The following is a 13,339-nucleotide window of genomic DNA, read 5'->3' on the forward strand; positions in this document are numbered from 1 at the left end:
AAATTTTCCTAGAACAAGGTAGACCCCAACTGGGTATTAAAAATATGTTAGGTCAAGCTTAAAATGTATTAGTAGAGATAAGTAAGTAAACAGACAATGATAATTCAGTGTATGATGTGCTGTAATAGTGTTAAGTCCAGAATTCTGTGGAATCACAGAAAAGGAGAAGCTAATACCAGAGTAAGGTGGGATCATTACTATCCATGATATGAATCCTCAATCACTTAGCATAGTGCTGAGTATATAGCAGGCACTAGTATTTGATAAATTGGAACATACCTGATTTTTAAAAAAATGATCCTGGACTTAATTTTTGCTTAAAATAGTATCTATCTTTAAACTTTATACCAAAATGCTTTTCTTTATAAATACTTTTCATGTTGCTGTAGACATTTCAGTGACCTTATAAATTAATCAATGTCTACAGCTGATTCTTGAATGTAACTGCTACTAGACAATAGGAAAGACTGTACTCTAGGAAGAGCTGTGTCTCACAGTGCTGGACACATAGTAAATGTTCAAGAGTAACTATTTAGTTTTTTTTTAAAGCTTCAGAATTTATTCAGTAATTTTGCTACTTGTACCACAAGTCTTTAAAGGAATTTCTTATTATTAATTATTAAGATTGTGTATAAGTGAAAACTTGAAAAGTATGATTCTTGTGCAATTATAAACACTATATTAACCAGTGGGAATTCTAAGTAATTGAAAGTCTTGTCCTTGGCAAATCTGAAGAAAAAATTGCTTACAAGCATTATACTAGGGACCCTTTACATATGATTGGAATTAGAACTGATGCATATGAACAGTTAGAGATCAATGCTAAATTCTATGATAATGACTATAAATACATTATGAATACATTGATTCAATAAATATTAGACTCCAGCTTTATGATACAGCCTACAGTAGGCCAAGAGATAGACTATATAGTCTGGAGAACAAGGAGGAAAACATAATCATTGCATAGCATGATTCGGTGCTACAATAAGAAAAGTACAAAATACCATTGGTGTATAAATTAAGAGCAGCAAATTGATATGGATTGGATTAGTGATATAGGCTTAATTTTTTTTAAGAAATACGCAATATTATATAATTTTTTGTACTATGTCTTGTTATTTGATGTATTTTTTACGGACTTATTGTCTAGTATTTTTGTATTTTGTGAAAGGAGATTAAAAAACCCCAAGGGGCTGTTTATAAGTTATGAATTAGTTGAGACGCCAAGAGCTCCTAATTCTCATTATACTATGGTGTAGCAATTACAAACTATATTCAAAGTCAAGTGGATATAACTCAGTGAGAAAGTTATCTACTTGGTCTACTATTTATTATGTCATACAGTAGGATGACATAACAGGAAATTAGTAGGAATAATTATATTTTAAACAGATTATAGAATTTCTTTTAAATTATAAATTTTTTAAACTAGTTTTAATCAACAGTCCTTTTTCTTATTTCTTATTAAGGGTCTACTATATTTGTTGGTAACAGACCAAGGATTTCTCACTGAAGAAAAAGTTGTTTGGGAAAGCCTACACAATGTTGATGGTGATGGAAATTTCTGTGACTCAGAATTTCATCTGCGGCCTCCTTCAGATCCTGAAACTGTATACAGAGGACAACAAGATCAGATAGATCAGGTAAATATGTTTTATCTTCATATAGTTTTATTGATAAATGCTCATTCCTTTCAAATATGAATTTAGTTATTCAGAATTTTGAACTAAAGATTTGTTAATTAATATATCAATACTTGTGAAATTCTATTACTTCCTAAATAGGGAAATGATTATTCTACATTAATTGTACACTTTGGTTCAGAAGGTCTGATTATATTTAACTGTGAAGGTCATGGTAAAGAGTTTGAATATTATTCTAATTGTAGGAGGGAAGATATGCCAGATATTAAACATGGAAGTGACATGATCTACTTTATCTTTTTTTATTATTATTTTTTTTTACTTTATCTTTTTTTAAAGTGAGGTAACATTAGTTTATAACATTATATGTTTCATATGTACAACAGTAGATTTCTACTTCTGTAAAAAATATGGAATGCTTCACAAATTTATATGTCATCCTTGCATAGGGGCCATGTTATTCTTCTCTGTGTCATTCCAATTTTAGTATATATGCTGCCGAAGGAAGTACTCCTTTACCTTTTTAAAAACCTGCTATGTGGCAAATGCATAGGAAGGACACTGGTATAAGCAAAGTAGCAATTTGCTTAGCTTTAGTGGTAGAGATGAAGAGATGAGTACATATTTGAGATCTATTTTGGTTAGTCAGAAAAAAGAACAGAGGGAGTCTTCAAGATTCCATGCGCTGGGTAAAGAGTAGGGGCTGTTCTAAGCCTTAGAATCCAAGGTAAGGAGGACAGACACTTTTACAGCGGGAGCTGCACTGCTGGTAGAATTCTTATTTAGAACTGAGATAGGTGAAATTTTTGCTTGTTGGTGGGTAGGCTTAGAGCCACAATTGTGTTTATTACTAGAAGTCTAAGAGTGATGTGACATTTTCTTTAACTTAGGCGGAAATATGATTATGTTAAACAGTTGGCACATGTTTTGCTGATAACAATTTAAGTGCATAGAGACTGTGTTCATTTAGCCAGTATTCACTGAGCAGTTGTATTGAACACTGTAACTAGGTCCTGGGGACACAAAGATAAATCATTCTGTCCTGTTCTCAGAGATTTGGCAGTCAGTTGGGGAGGCAGGTGTTTTACCAACTAATATATAAGTTCTGTAATGGCCGTTTGAATAGCAAGCTGTGAATGGACAAAAGAATACTTGATTCAAACAAATGCTAATCTTTCTAGGACTCTCAACTTTGCTTTGACAGCCATAGTAATCCATACTCATTTTCCTCCAGAAGGTATACAGGGGCATTTAAGAGAAATATACAAGATTTTTAAACCACTGTATATAAAAAATATTGGCACAGAAGGATTGTAGTAAAGCAGTAGATTGCCACAGTAATCTAGTCATAAGATCTTGAGAATATACGTATGATATTGTTTGCAAAGTAACAAAGAAGGGAGTCTTTGCTGATGGTCCAGTGGCTAAGATTTCACGGTCCCAAGGCAGGGGGCCCAGGTTCAATCCCTGCTTAGGGGACTAGATCACACATGCTGCTACTAAGAGTTCACATGCCACAACTGAAAAATGATCCTGCATGTCAGATCAAAGATCCCATGTGCGTCAACTAAAGATCTCCCTTGCCACAACTAGGACCCAGTGCAGCCAAATAAGTGAATAATTTTTAAAGTATCAAAGACTTGGCAAAGAGTGGACTTTGAAGAATCGAGGAGAAAAATTTGAAGGACAATTTCTTGATGCCTCTAAGATGATCGATAGTATAAGGTGTTCACAGGCAACAACCTTTTACATACCTTCTGTGATTATTTATAATTCTCTTACCTTGAGAGTGTGCTGGGGGAGGTGCACAGAATAGTCAAGTTTCATTCAGCACTAATTTGTAATAAAAGTGGATAACTTTTGAAATTAAAAGACGCTTACTCCTTGGAAGGAAAGTTATGACCAACCTAGATAGCATATTCAAAAGCAGAGACATTACTTTGCCAACAAAGGTTTGTTTAGTCAAGGCTATGTTTTTCCTGTGGTCATGTATGGATGTGAGAGTTGGACTGTGAAGAAGGCTGAGCGCCGAAGAATTGATGGTTTTGAACGGTGGTGTTGGAGAAGACTCTTGAGAGTCCCTTGGACTGCAAGGAGATCCAACCAGTCCATTCTGAAGGAAATCAGCCCTGGGATTTCTTTGGAAGGAATGATGCTAAAGCTGAAACTCCAGTACTTTGGCCACCTCATGCGAAGAGTTGACTCATTGGAAAAGACTCTGATGCTGGGAGGGATTGGGGGCAAGAGGAGAAGGGGACGACAGAGGATGAGATGGCTGGATGGCATCACTGACTCGATGGACGTGAGTCTCAGTGAACTCTGGGAGTTGGTGATGGACGGGGAGGCCTGGCGTGCTGCGATTCATGGGGTCGCAAAGAGTCGGACACGACTCAGCGACTGATCTGATCTGATAACTTTTGACCAAAGATGCATCACTTTATCTCATAGGAAATAATCTGAGTATGTGTATAGGAGGAGGAAGAGCATGATTAAGTAATTGAATATGATTGTTTGATGGATAGCTACGTTGGCTTTAAAAATTGTCTTTGGAAGACTATTTAATAATTTGGGTCTGTGTTTATGATTTTTTTAAAACAGAAGACTCTTATGACATTAAATAGAAAAGAAAACAGATTATGATAGTTTCAGGAATTGGAAGATGTGTTTGAATCCGTATGTGAATATAGAGAAAACCAAGATGAATTATATATTAATTGTTAACAGTAGTTGACTCTGTGATGATGATATGGTAATCTTAACTTTCCTATTTATGCTTTTTTATTTTGTATCAATTTTCTTTAGACATGTGCTTCTCTCTTTTATAAACTTTCTTGAATGCCTTATATACTGCTGCTAGAGAGAATTTTGAATGAATTTTTAAAATATTGGTAACAATGGCAGTATTGCTGAAATTACACTATTTCTCAAACAGAAATAGTAAACTTTTATTTTTATATTTAACATCTAGTATGTTTTTAAAAATCCATTTTCATAGATTTGTAGATATAATCTCTGTATTTATACACATTAGTTCTTGGGTAAAATCTCACAGCTAAAGATGGTTGTCATTTAATTTCTTAGGACTATCTTATGGCTTTATCTTTACAACAAGAACAGCAGAGCCAAGAGATCAATTGGGAACAAATACCTGAAGGAATCAGTGATTTGGAACTAGCAAAGAAACTCCAAGAAGAAGAGGATCGACGAGCTTCTCAATATTACCAGGAACAGGAACAAGCTGCAGCAGCTGCTGCTTCTGCTTCTGCTTCTACACAGGCCCCGGTAAAGACTAGTGTTCTGACTCTTAAATATACGGATCATTTTAGCAATAAAGAAATGTGTGCTGAGATTAAAACTTTTAAGTTAGGTATTGACTCTGTTAGCATTTTAGCATCCATGGGTTTTATGACACAGTCCTAAGTTTGTGATTATCTTAATATATTTCTAATTTAGTTAAATTTATTTTTTTCTGAGGTTTTGATGGCAAGATTTTCTAAATTAAATTCTTAATAGCTTCATACAATATAAACCAATTTGAACAAATCTTTCCTATCAATTAGAAGGCAGTATGAGGTACTGCTGGAAAGAATGTGGACTTTGGAGCCAGATAAATGTGGATTTGCATTTTCTGCTTCTGTCTCCCCTTACTAGGTACACCATGGACAAAGTCCTCTACCTCTCTTAGCCTCGTTTTCCCTATTTGTAAAGTAGAAGATAATACTTAACTCTTAGGTTTGTGGTTAACAGCAAATAATGTTAGCACTTAATCCAGTGTCTAACATGTGCTGAGTATTCAACAAAGGTTATTAGCACCTTCCCACTTTTCCCTTTTCCCAGTTAAATGTTGTAAGCACTGGAAATGTGACTAGAGTGTTTCTATTAGTTAAATCTCATTAAATGAGAAAAATATTCTCCTTCTTTTATGTTTAACAGTACCATGTTATAACTGTTCCTTTGATTTAGGTGTACTAGGAAGCATGATGTCTTTTAAGTTATGATGAAACTTTAAATATAGAGGTCTCTATTAACATAGGTATAACATTTCTATTTCTAGCTCAAATGTTGATAACTCCAAGCTTAAAAGTTGAAACCTACCATGTTATGGTTAGCTTTTCACTGAAGTTCTCTCATTTCACAGAATACACATTTCACACCGAGTCCTCAGGTTCTTTTTCCCTCCTTTTAAAATCTGTTTGTTATAGTATGTGTAATAAAATCTTGGATAACTACTATAGTTTGCCTAAAAGGTGTCACTTTCTTTAACTTTCCCAAACTTTAACATAAATTGCCTTCAATTTGAGTCTTCAGGCAGTATAATGCTACATGTTATTTATTGTTTATTTACTTACAATAATGGATACATTAATTATATCTATTCTGAATGATAGAGGCAATTATGCAGGTACCATATAACATTAAAAATTTATATACCAGTAGCCTTTTTTCCTGGAGAAGGCAATGGCACCCCACTCCAGTACTCTTGCCTGGAAAATCCCATGGACGGAGGAGCCTGGTGGGCTGTAGTCCATAGGGTCGCTAAGAGTCGGACACAACTGAGCGACCTCACTTTCACTTTTCACTTTCATACATTGGAGGAGGAAATGGCAACCCACTCCAGTATTCTTGTGTGGAGAATCCCAGGGACAGGGGAGCCTGGTGGGCTGCCGTCTATGGGGTTGCACAGAGTTGGACATGACTGAAGCGACTTAGCAGCAGCAGTCATTTTTCCATTAATGATTCCTTTCACTCTCATGGTTTTTCTTTTTAGGTAACTCTGCTTAAGCATCTTAGAAAAATTGTGATAATTTCTTCCTGTTTATTTTCCTTAAAGCAAAGCCAGCCAGTGCAAGCTTCTCCATCAAGTGGCAGACAATCTGGAAACAGTGAACGTAAACGAAAGGAACCACGAGAAAAAGATAAAGAAAAGGAAAAGGAAAAAAATAGTTGTGTCATTTTATAACAAGTGTGGGTTCTGTTGGAGCCATCTGTATGTCTTCAAAAACAACCATAGGAGGAAAGGAAGAAAAACCGATAAATACCGTCTGTGCCTGATTTACCAATGGATTTTGTTCATGTTTATCAGGGGAAAGGTTGTTACTTAATTACAATCAGACTTTTAAAAATCACAGAGTACACTCTTTATGAGCTGGAGTTTCATGTTACAAGTTGGAAATGCTGTGTTGTTATTCATGAAAAATAATGCACTTGTAGCCAAATAAGTAAATAACAGCAAATTTTGTGTCATAGTGACATTCATAACTCATATCAGTTAGTAAGCTATTTCATCTTCTGTTCTAACAATGAATAGAGATAATTGATTTTGTCTGATTCCTTCCTCAAATCTAAATATTAGCACAATAGTTTCTGAAATTAATTTTTACAATGTTAAATTATGATCTGATCCATGAGAAACCAGGGGTTTAATATAGATTTAAAAAGAAAAAAAAAGACAAAAGTAATAAGAATAAATAACCCTCAGTTGTATATTGGACTAGTTCAGCCCTTGAACAGCTTTACCTTTGTTTAGGTATGTACATTTTAGATATACCTTGAGAAACTGATAATGGAACTTGGATTTAATTTAGATAGGAAAAAAAATAAAGATTTGCATTTCTTTTCCAGTAGCAAAATTATGTAACACTAATACTCATCAAAATCAGATCTTAATAACTTTGTAGTGTTGTAAAATTTTGAGGAGTTTTAAAATCTTTAATATAGGTTACTTGGACCACAGTTACTATTTATTCAGTGTGACAAATGAGTATAAAGAGGAAACCACAGTGGATGCTAGCCCTTGTAAATATAGGGATGTACAAAAAGAGATAGTTCAGTGTCTACCTTTTTCTATAATTACCTTGAACCTTAAAATTTAAATCATGTTTATTTTGTAGAAAATTAAGTATACTTATTAAATCAAAAAAAAGCACATTTCTGAAGGGATGTTAGACAGAGATAATCTCTGAGTCTAGTAGAAAAGCATTATTAAAAATCTGTTTGATGATAGATAAGAATTTGGAGGAATTTGTGTAGAAACAATCAGATTTTTCTAACTTATAAGAACCAAATAACCTATAACATCTTATAGTGTTTCTAGGATTCAGAAAGAATATTTATTGAACTTTATTATGAGGCAACACATATTTTCCTGTATTTCTATAGTTTGGAAAACTATCCTTGATAGTCCTTTTTATATGCTTTATATTTAAAAGTTTGTTTTAGTCATTTTTGAAAAGACTATTGCTGCTGTAAGTAGTTACATGATTTACATTCTAAGCCTCAGTAAATTTGTCTGTTCAAGAGCATCTTAATTTAACCTGAGCATCCACTTAGAGAATGCTTTTTGTGGTCTGGGGGGACGAAAGACTACAAAAAAACCCGTCGTCTTGATTTCTTAAGCTATGTCCTTCACATTCTCTGTGATCCAAGACCAGTTGTAGGATAAATCTATATATAAAAAGTAAAGTCTTATTTATGGATGAAGTTATTCTAAGAAATATTCAGGGTCAAGCTGTATCTTTTGTGTCTGCCTGTATCGCATGTTTCTTTATGTTATACCATTTGTTATTCCTTCAAATTTCACATGCTAGCATGATAAGTCATCAGAGAACCTATTTGGCTTATAAAACTTTCATACAAAATATTTGGTGAGCCTCTTGAACGTTACCCAAAATATGCAAATATTGCTCAAGTAATCAGATATAAGATGTGCTACACAGTTCTCTGTTAGCTCAAACAAGTTGAGTTTTAGGCCAAGTTTATTCTTCATATCACTCTGTTGGTTAAAGGAGGAAACACAGTGTCGGTGCATTATATTTTATTAGGAAACAAAACAATAAATCCTGAGAAATTTTTAAAAATGTATTTGAGGCATACTTTTCCATAATTATATTCTTAACTATTCATTGCCCTTGAAAAACATATGTGTAGAAGTTATTCCTCTGTTAGTTGTTACTGTCTTCTTAATTTATTCCAAAGACAACACTGCCATTCTGCATTCCCATTGAAGGAAAAAAAATTTACTCAAAACCAGCAGTACTGCTATCAGATAAGTAAATGTCAATGTATACTTATAAGAAATAAGTAAGAAATATAATGTGTTTGTTAATTCAGCCTTTTTCTATGTAATATTTCCCAGTTGGGCTTTCTTACATTCCTGGAATTCAGTTTGGTATACCAAGAGTAATAATGATAAAATGTTTACTTTGAATACTGTGGGGGAAAATTAAATGTTCTGTTAAAAAAATTTCTTAGAGATCTGGTTTTGCATCCTTGAAAGTAAAAAAGAATTTAGAGCAATTATGTTTTTATTTTGCTCAAGTCAACAAATTACATATTCAGACGTTTCATTGTTGGTTTGGGTATATTGGAATTTGATAGTGGTGTATTAGTCTTTCCTTCACAGTATTTTGTAATGCTTGAAAATTGTTACATGTATAAGACTAGCAGAAATTAGAACTTAAACATTTTTGTTTTTAAGATTTATAGGCTAGATTAGAGGCACATTTGCGTCAACCAGTCACCATTAGAGCTAGCAAAAGAGGCAGATGAATGAATGGATATGGTCATTGAACTTTCTCGTACTTTCAAAGACTATTCCTTAATGTTAGTGATCAGTCTTTATTAACAGTATGAAAATTTTCTCATGCCAATCCCATTGAATCAAAAATGTTCTCATACCAATCCCATTGAATCAACAGTGCTGTGATTTACAGTGTTATCAACACTTAAAAATTGTTTTGTGTGTGTATGTGTGTGTGTGTGTTTCTGAAGCGAGGATCTATGACTTCTAATAGATTCTCAAGGGAATCTGGGAACGTTCCTCAAATTTAAGAATCATCATTGTAAGCATACACATACCAAGCTATTTGAGACAGTTAAAACTGGGATTTGGCTGCTTCCTGTAAAATGCTAGTTCAGTGTGCATAGGTAAAGTAACTTACTTCATGTTTCAAGGTGTCCAGTAAGTAGTTGAATGAGACATAGATTTAAGTATTAGAATTAGGCTTTGGAATATATTTTCTGTCTTACGTCTCTAGTATTTGACTACTTATCCCACATTATGTTTTGAATTCTTCCCCATACTTCTTGATCTTAGCTTAATTAACAAGCAGTTTACTATCAGATTGATTGAATCCAACATTAACCATTTTATACTTTCACAAAACCGTAACATTTTGTTTTCAATGAATAACCAGCTCAGTTCACTGAGCAAAACATCTAAAGAGGAAAGAGGACTAGAAGTCAAATATATATTTAAGAAGAGAACTATATTAATGTTGGCCTTTCAAGCAGATACTTATAAAATTCTACTGGACAAAAATCAAGGCAAGAATTTCTAGAGCTGTCCTAAAACAAATCATTTGTTTTTTTTAAAAAAGCAAATTGATGGCATTTCATTTAACTTTCCTATTAAATGAAGTTATAGTAAAACATGATGGAAAGGCTTTTACCTATCACAAAATATTTGGACATACAACTTAAACCCTAATAATAAATTTACTAAAATTTGATTAAAATAAGATGGCATTAAAGATAGCATATAATTTGTATTTTAAGGAATGGGAAATGTGAAATTCTGAAGCATTTTGTCTGAAAACCTGGCTTTTATCCTGCCTTCAGCAAATTTACTGTGCCTCAGTTTAAGTATCTAAAGAGTGCTCGTTTTTAGTGCTTTGCACCTTCGAATATAGGGCATAGTATAAGCACAGGGTATTATTGAAATAATTATAAATATTACACATCTTTTGCTCTTGAATATGTAGATTTTTTTCCCCAATGGCAATATTTCTACAGCCAGTCTTTTTCTGAATGCTGTTAAAGTGTGGAGAGTCGTCTTGTGTTTAAGTATGGTATCATCTCCTCCCCAAGTGTGTGTATTGTTTTGCTGCACTGCACAGTATGTGGGATCTTAATTCCCAAACCAGGGATCACACCCGTGCCCCCTGCAGTGCAAGTGCTGAATCTTAACCACTGGATGCCAGGGAATTCCCTCTTCCACAAATGTAGAATTTTACAGTTGCTTTTGTGTTCTGTAGGGCTACAGAATCAAAACCAAGAGTACTTAGGAGTATAAAAGGATTGAAAATCTATTTTTTCCAGTATCTTTAATATATCTAAATATTTAGATTCTGTTCCTTCATGGAATAAAGTACAGTGGGATCAGATTACTGATACATATATGTAAACTTTTTTGCTGGATGAAATTCATTTAGATCTCTTATGTGCTGTCCTTTTTAGGATTATTTATTTTTTTTTAACTATAAAATGTTATTTGATAATATACAGTTAAATTTCTATTAGAAAGTAACCAAAAATAGTAAAAGAACTAACTGGAACCAGAGTTCAGTTCTTAGGTCCTCTAGTTATTGAGTGTCATTTTTACAGATGTCCGACACTCTTGAGAAAACATGAAAAATTGTGGTTACTCTTTTGGAGTGACACTTTAAAACTAAAATTATAATCAAAGGCTTCTTGATTAAAATATACTGTAATACAGAGATAATGCAGTCTAAAGGGACAAATTGCAGGACCCTGTTAATTTATTTTGAAGATTTATCTAAATTTTAGCTCATGCATGTCTCTTTCTTAATCCCATTGTTTCTACTGTTAGAAATTAGAGTTTAGTAAATTGTGATATGCATATATGTATTTTACATGATGGATTCTAATGTCTAACTTTCCTTTTCTGATCTCAAAAAAAAAATTCAACTCATAATGCAGGGCAAAAGTGTTCAACTGTTCCCTCAAGCTTAGCTTTATACTGTTGACCTGAGAAAGAGTGAGATTTAGACTTGTCTACCTATAAAAATTTTTTTACAGCATAGTACTGTCCCAGAAAAGGTGTTAAAATACCATGGCAGAAACATAAAACCTAAGCTTTAAACCACTGTAGATTTAAAGATCAAAAAGTTGTAGTACTATGTTACAATGTCTCTACTTAGTCTGATATTAATTCTAAGAATTCCTTCAAACCACTTAATAATTTGTCACAATTAACTTTAAGGATTTTGTATCTATCCTCACTGCAATATCCTGACAGGCAGAGGCACCTCCTAGATTAGATGGTAGACAAAGCAAAATTTTTCTGAAGGTGATCCTGGCTTCTTCAGCGCTAATGTACTTATAGCTTTAAATAAGAATTCAGGAAACTGAAATACCTATTTAAATTCTCAAATCAAAGACCTGTCCGAATGAGCATTATAACTGAAATACCCTGCAGAACAGTTCTAACTAATGAAATGCGTTTTAAGACTAAGATTGGCATTTAATCTGTCCTATATGTTTCTCAGTTTTGTCTGTTTTTGTTGTTTTTTACATGGTAGTTGAATGAAATAGCCATTTTTTTCCAGGGTATATAGGATATCCTAGAGCTTTGCAGATTTTTAAAGATGAGAATTTGAAAAGCTTCCAGTGGTTTTTGTTAAAATGCTATTTTCTTAATAAAATGATAACTATTATTTTCACAGATCTGCACATTACAAATAGGATAATATGATCGGAGATTGATGTGTGCTTGCTACCCAACAATCAGCAAAAGGGATAATCATCACTTGTGAAACTTCAGAGGTACCCTGAAAGTCATTTCCTAAAGTTAGTGCGTGTGTCTTTTTTCCTTGAATTGTGCAGAATAATTGGAATGTCGCACGTATTTGGGGGCCTAGCAAGTGAAATGGTGTAACGACCACAGAGAAAGTGATCTTGAAATACAACAAGAAAAAAGGTTTTCTTCTTCTTCCACTTTATTGTCCAGCTATTTGGGTCTGGAGGTTGCTATGATAGATCTCTGTACCAGGCCAAGACTGGCCAACTGAAATAGAGTTCTCAAAAAGTTTAAATACATAGACTGTGTATGAGTGCCTATTTTTTTCTCCTTCTTTCCTTTACTATCTTAATGCCCTTTCTGCTTCTGAAATAACTTATCAGTTTTACTTTATGACCAGCTTGAATTCCATTTGTAGAATAATAGCAGCCCTAGAGGTTGATAGAAACGAGCATTGAAATACAGTTTTTGAATGAAAACACCTAAAAGCATCTCCCCAGCTTAGGGTTGAACTGAATTTTTAAGAAAATTATTGTTTTATATGCTAATTATGCTAAAACTATTTGAATTTAAAAACTAAGTCTTAAGTTTCAGAAGTTTCACTTTTGGAGGATACTCCTATAAGGGGCATATTGAACAAAGATGAGAAAGTATAAAATATTTCTGAAGGAATTATTCAGTATTATTCAACTTTTAATTTCATGTTTGTTATTGTACCACAAAGATAGTGTCATTTTTGGATTAAAATGCTAGATTTTTGTTAATACACTTAAATCTGTAACCAGTGGTAACACTATTAGTATTTTTTATTATAGATTATATTTTATTTCAATAAACTTTGATATTTAGACCCAAAAGTATTTCTGCTATGTATATTCATCTCATTAAGCTACTTCTTATAAACTTAAAATAAGTGGGAAAATGGGGAATTAACATTAATTCACATTTACCTAGGATTGTTACCTCTTAACATACTTGGACCAACTCTTTTTTTTAAACTTTTTTTTTTAATCTTTTCCAATGTGTCTCTTTTTGTGCCAGTACCATACTGTGTTGCTTACTATGGTTTTGTAGTATAGTTTGAAATCTGGAAGGGGAATACCTCCACCTTGTTCTTTTTTCTCTGGATTGCTTTGGTTAATCAGGGTGTTAG

General features: G+C 33.3%; 1 protein-coding gene and 1 non-coding gene across 4 annotated transcripts in view; one reads left to right on the forward strand and one right to left on the reverse strand.

Annotated features, from left to right (window-relative positions):
* The window catches only part of MINDY2 (MINDY lysine 48 deubiquitinase 2), a 76,473-nt gene extending 63,430 nt beyond the window's left edge, over positions 1 to 13,043 (forward strand). For all 3 annotated transcript variants that reach the window (XM_086321228.1, XM_086321229.1, XM_086321231.1), the window contains 3 exons: positions 1,473 to 1,646; positions 4,728 to 4,928; positions 6,478 to 13,043. In XM_086321228.1, the coding sequence (XP_086177354.1) occupies positions 1,473 to 1,646; positions 4,728 to 4,928; positions 6,478 to 6,606 (504 nt within the window). In that variant the 3' untranslated portion in view covers positions 6,607 to 13,043. The remainder of the gene's footprint in view (positions 1 to 1,472; positions 1,647 to 4,727; positions 4,929 to 6,477) is intronic.
* LOC147364526 (U6 spliceosomal RNA) lies at positions 2,051 to 2,157 on the reverse strand. The gene has a single exon (XR_015135660.1). It is a non-coding gene; the product is annotated as a U6 spliceosomal RNA (small nuclear RNA).
* Positions 13,044 to 13,339: the final 296 nt, after the last annotated feature.

This window comes from Bos grunniens, chromosome 10 (assembly GCF_055505025.1).
Source record: "Bos grunniens cultivar Pamir isolate PY7600 chromosome 10, Bosgru_T2T1.0, whole genome shotgun sequence".
NCBI lineage: Eukaryota > Metazoa > Chordata > Mammalia > Artiodactyla > Bovidae > Bos > Bos grunniens.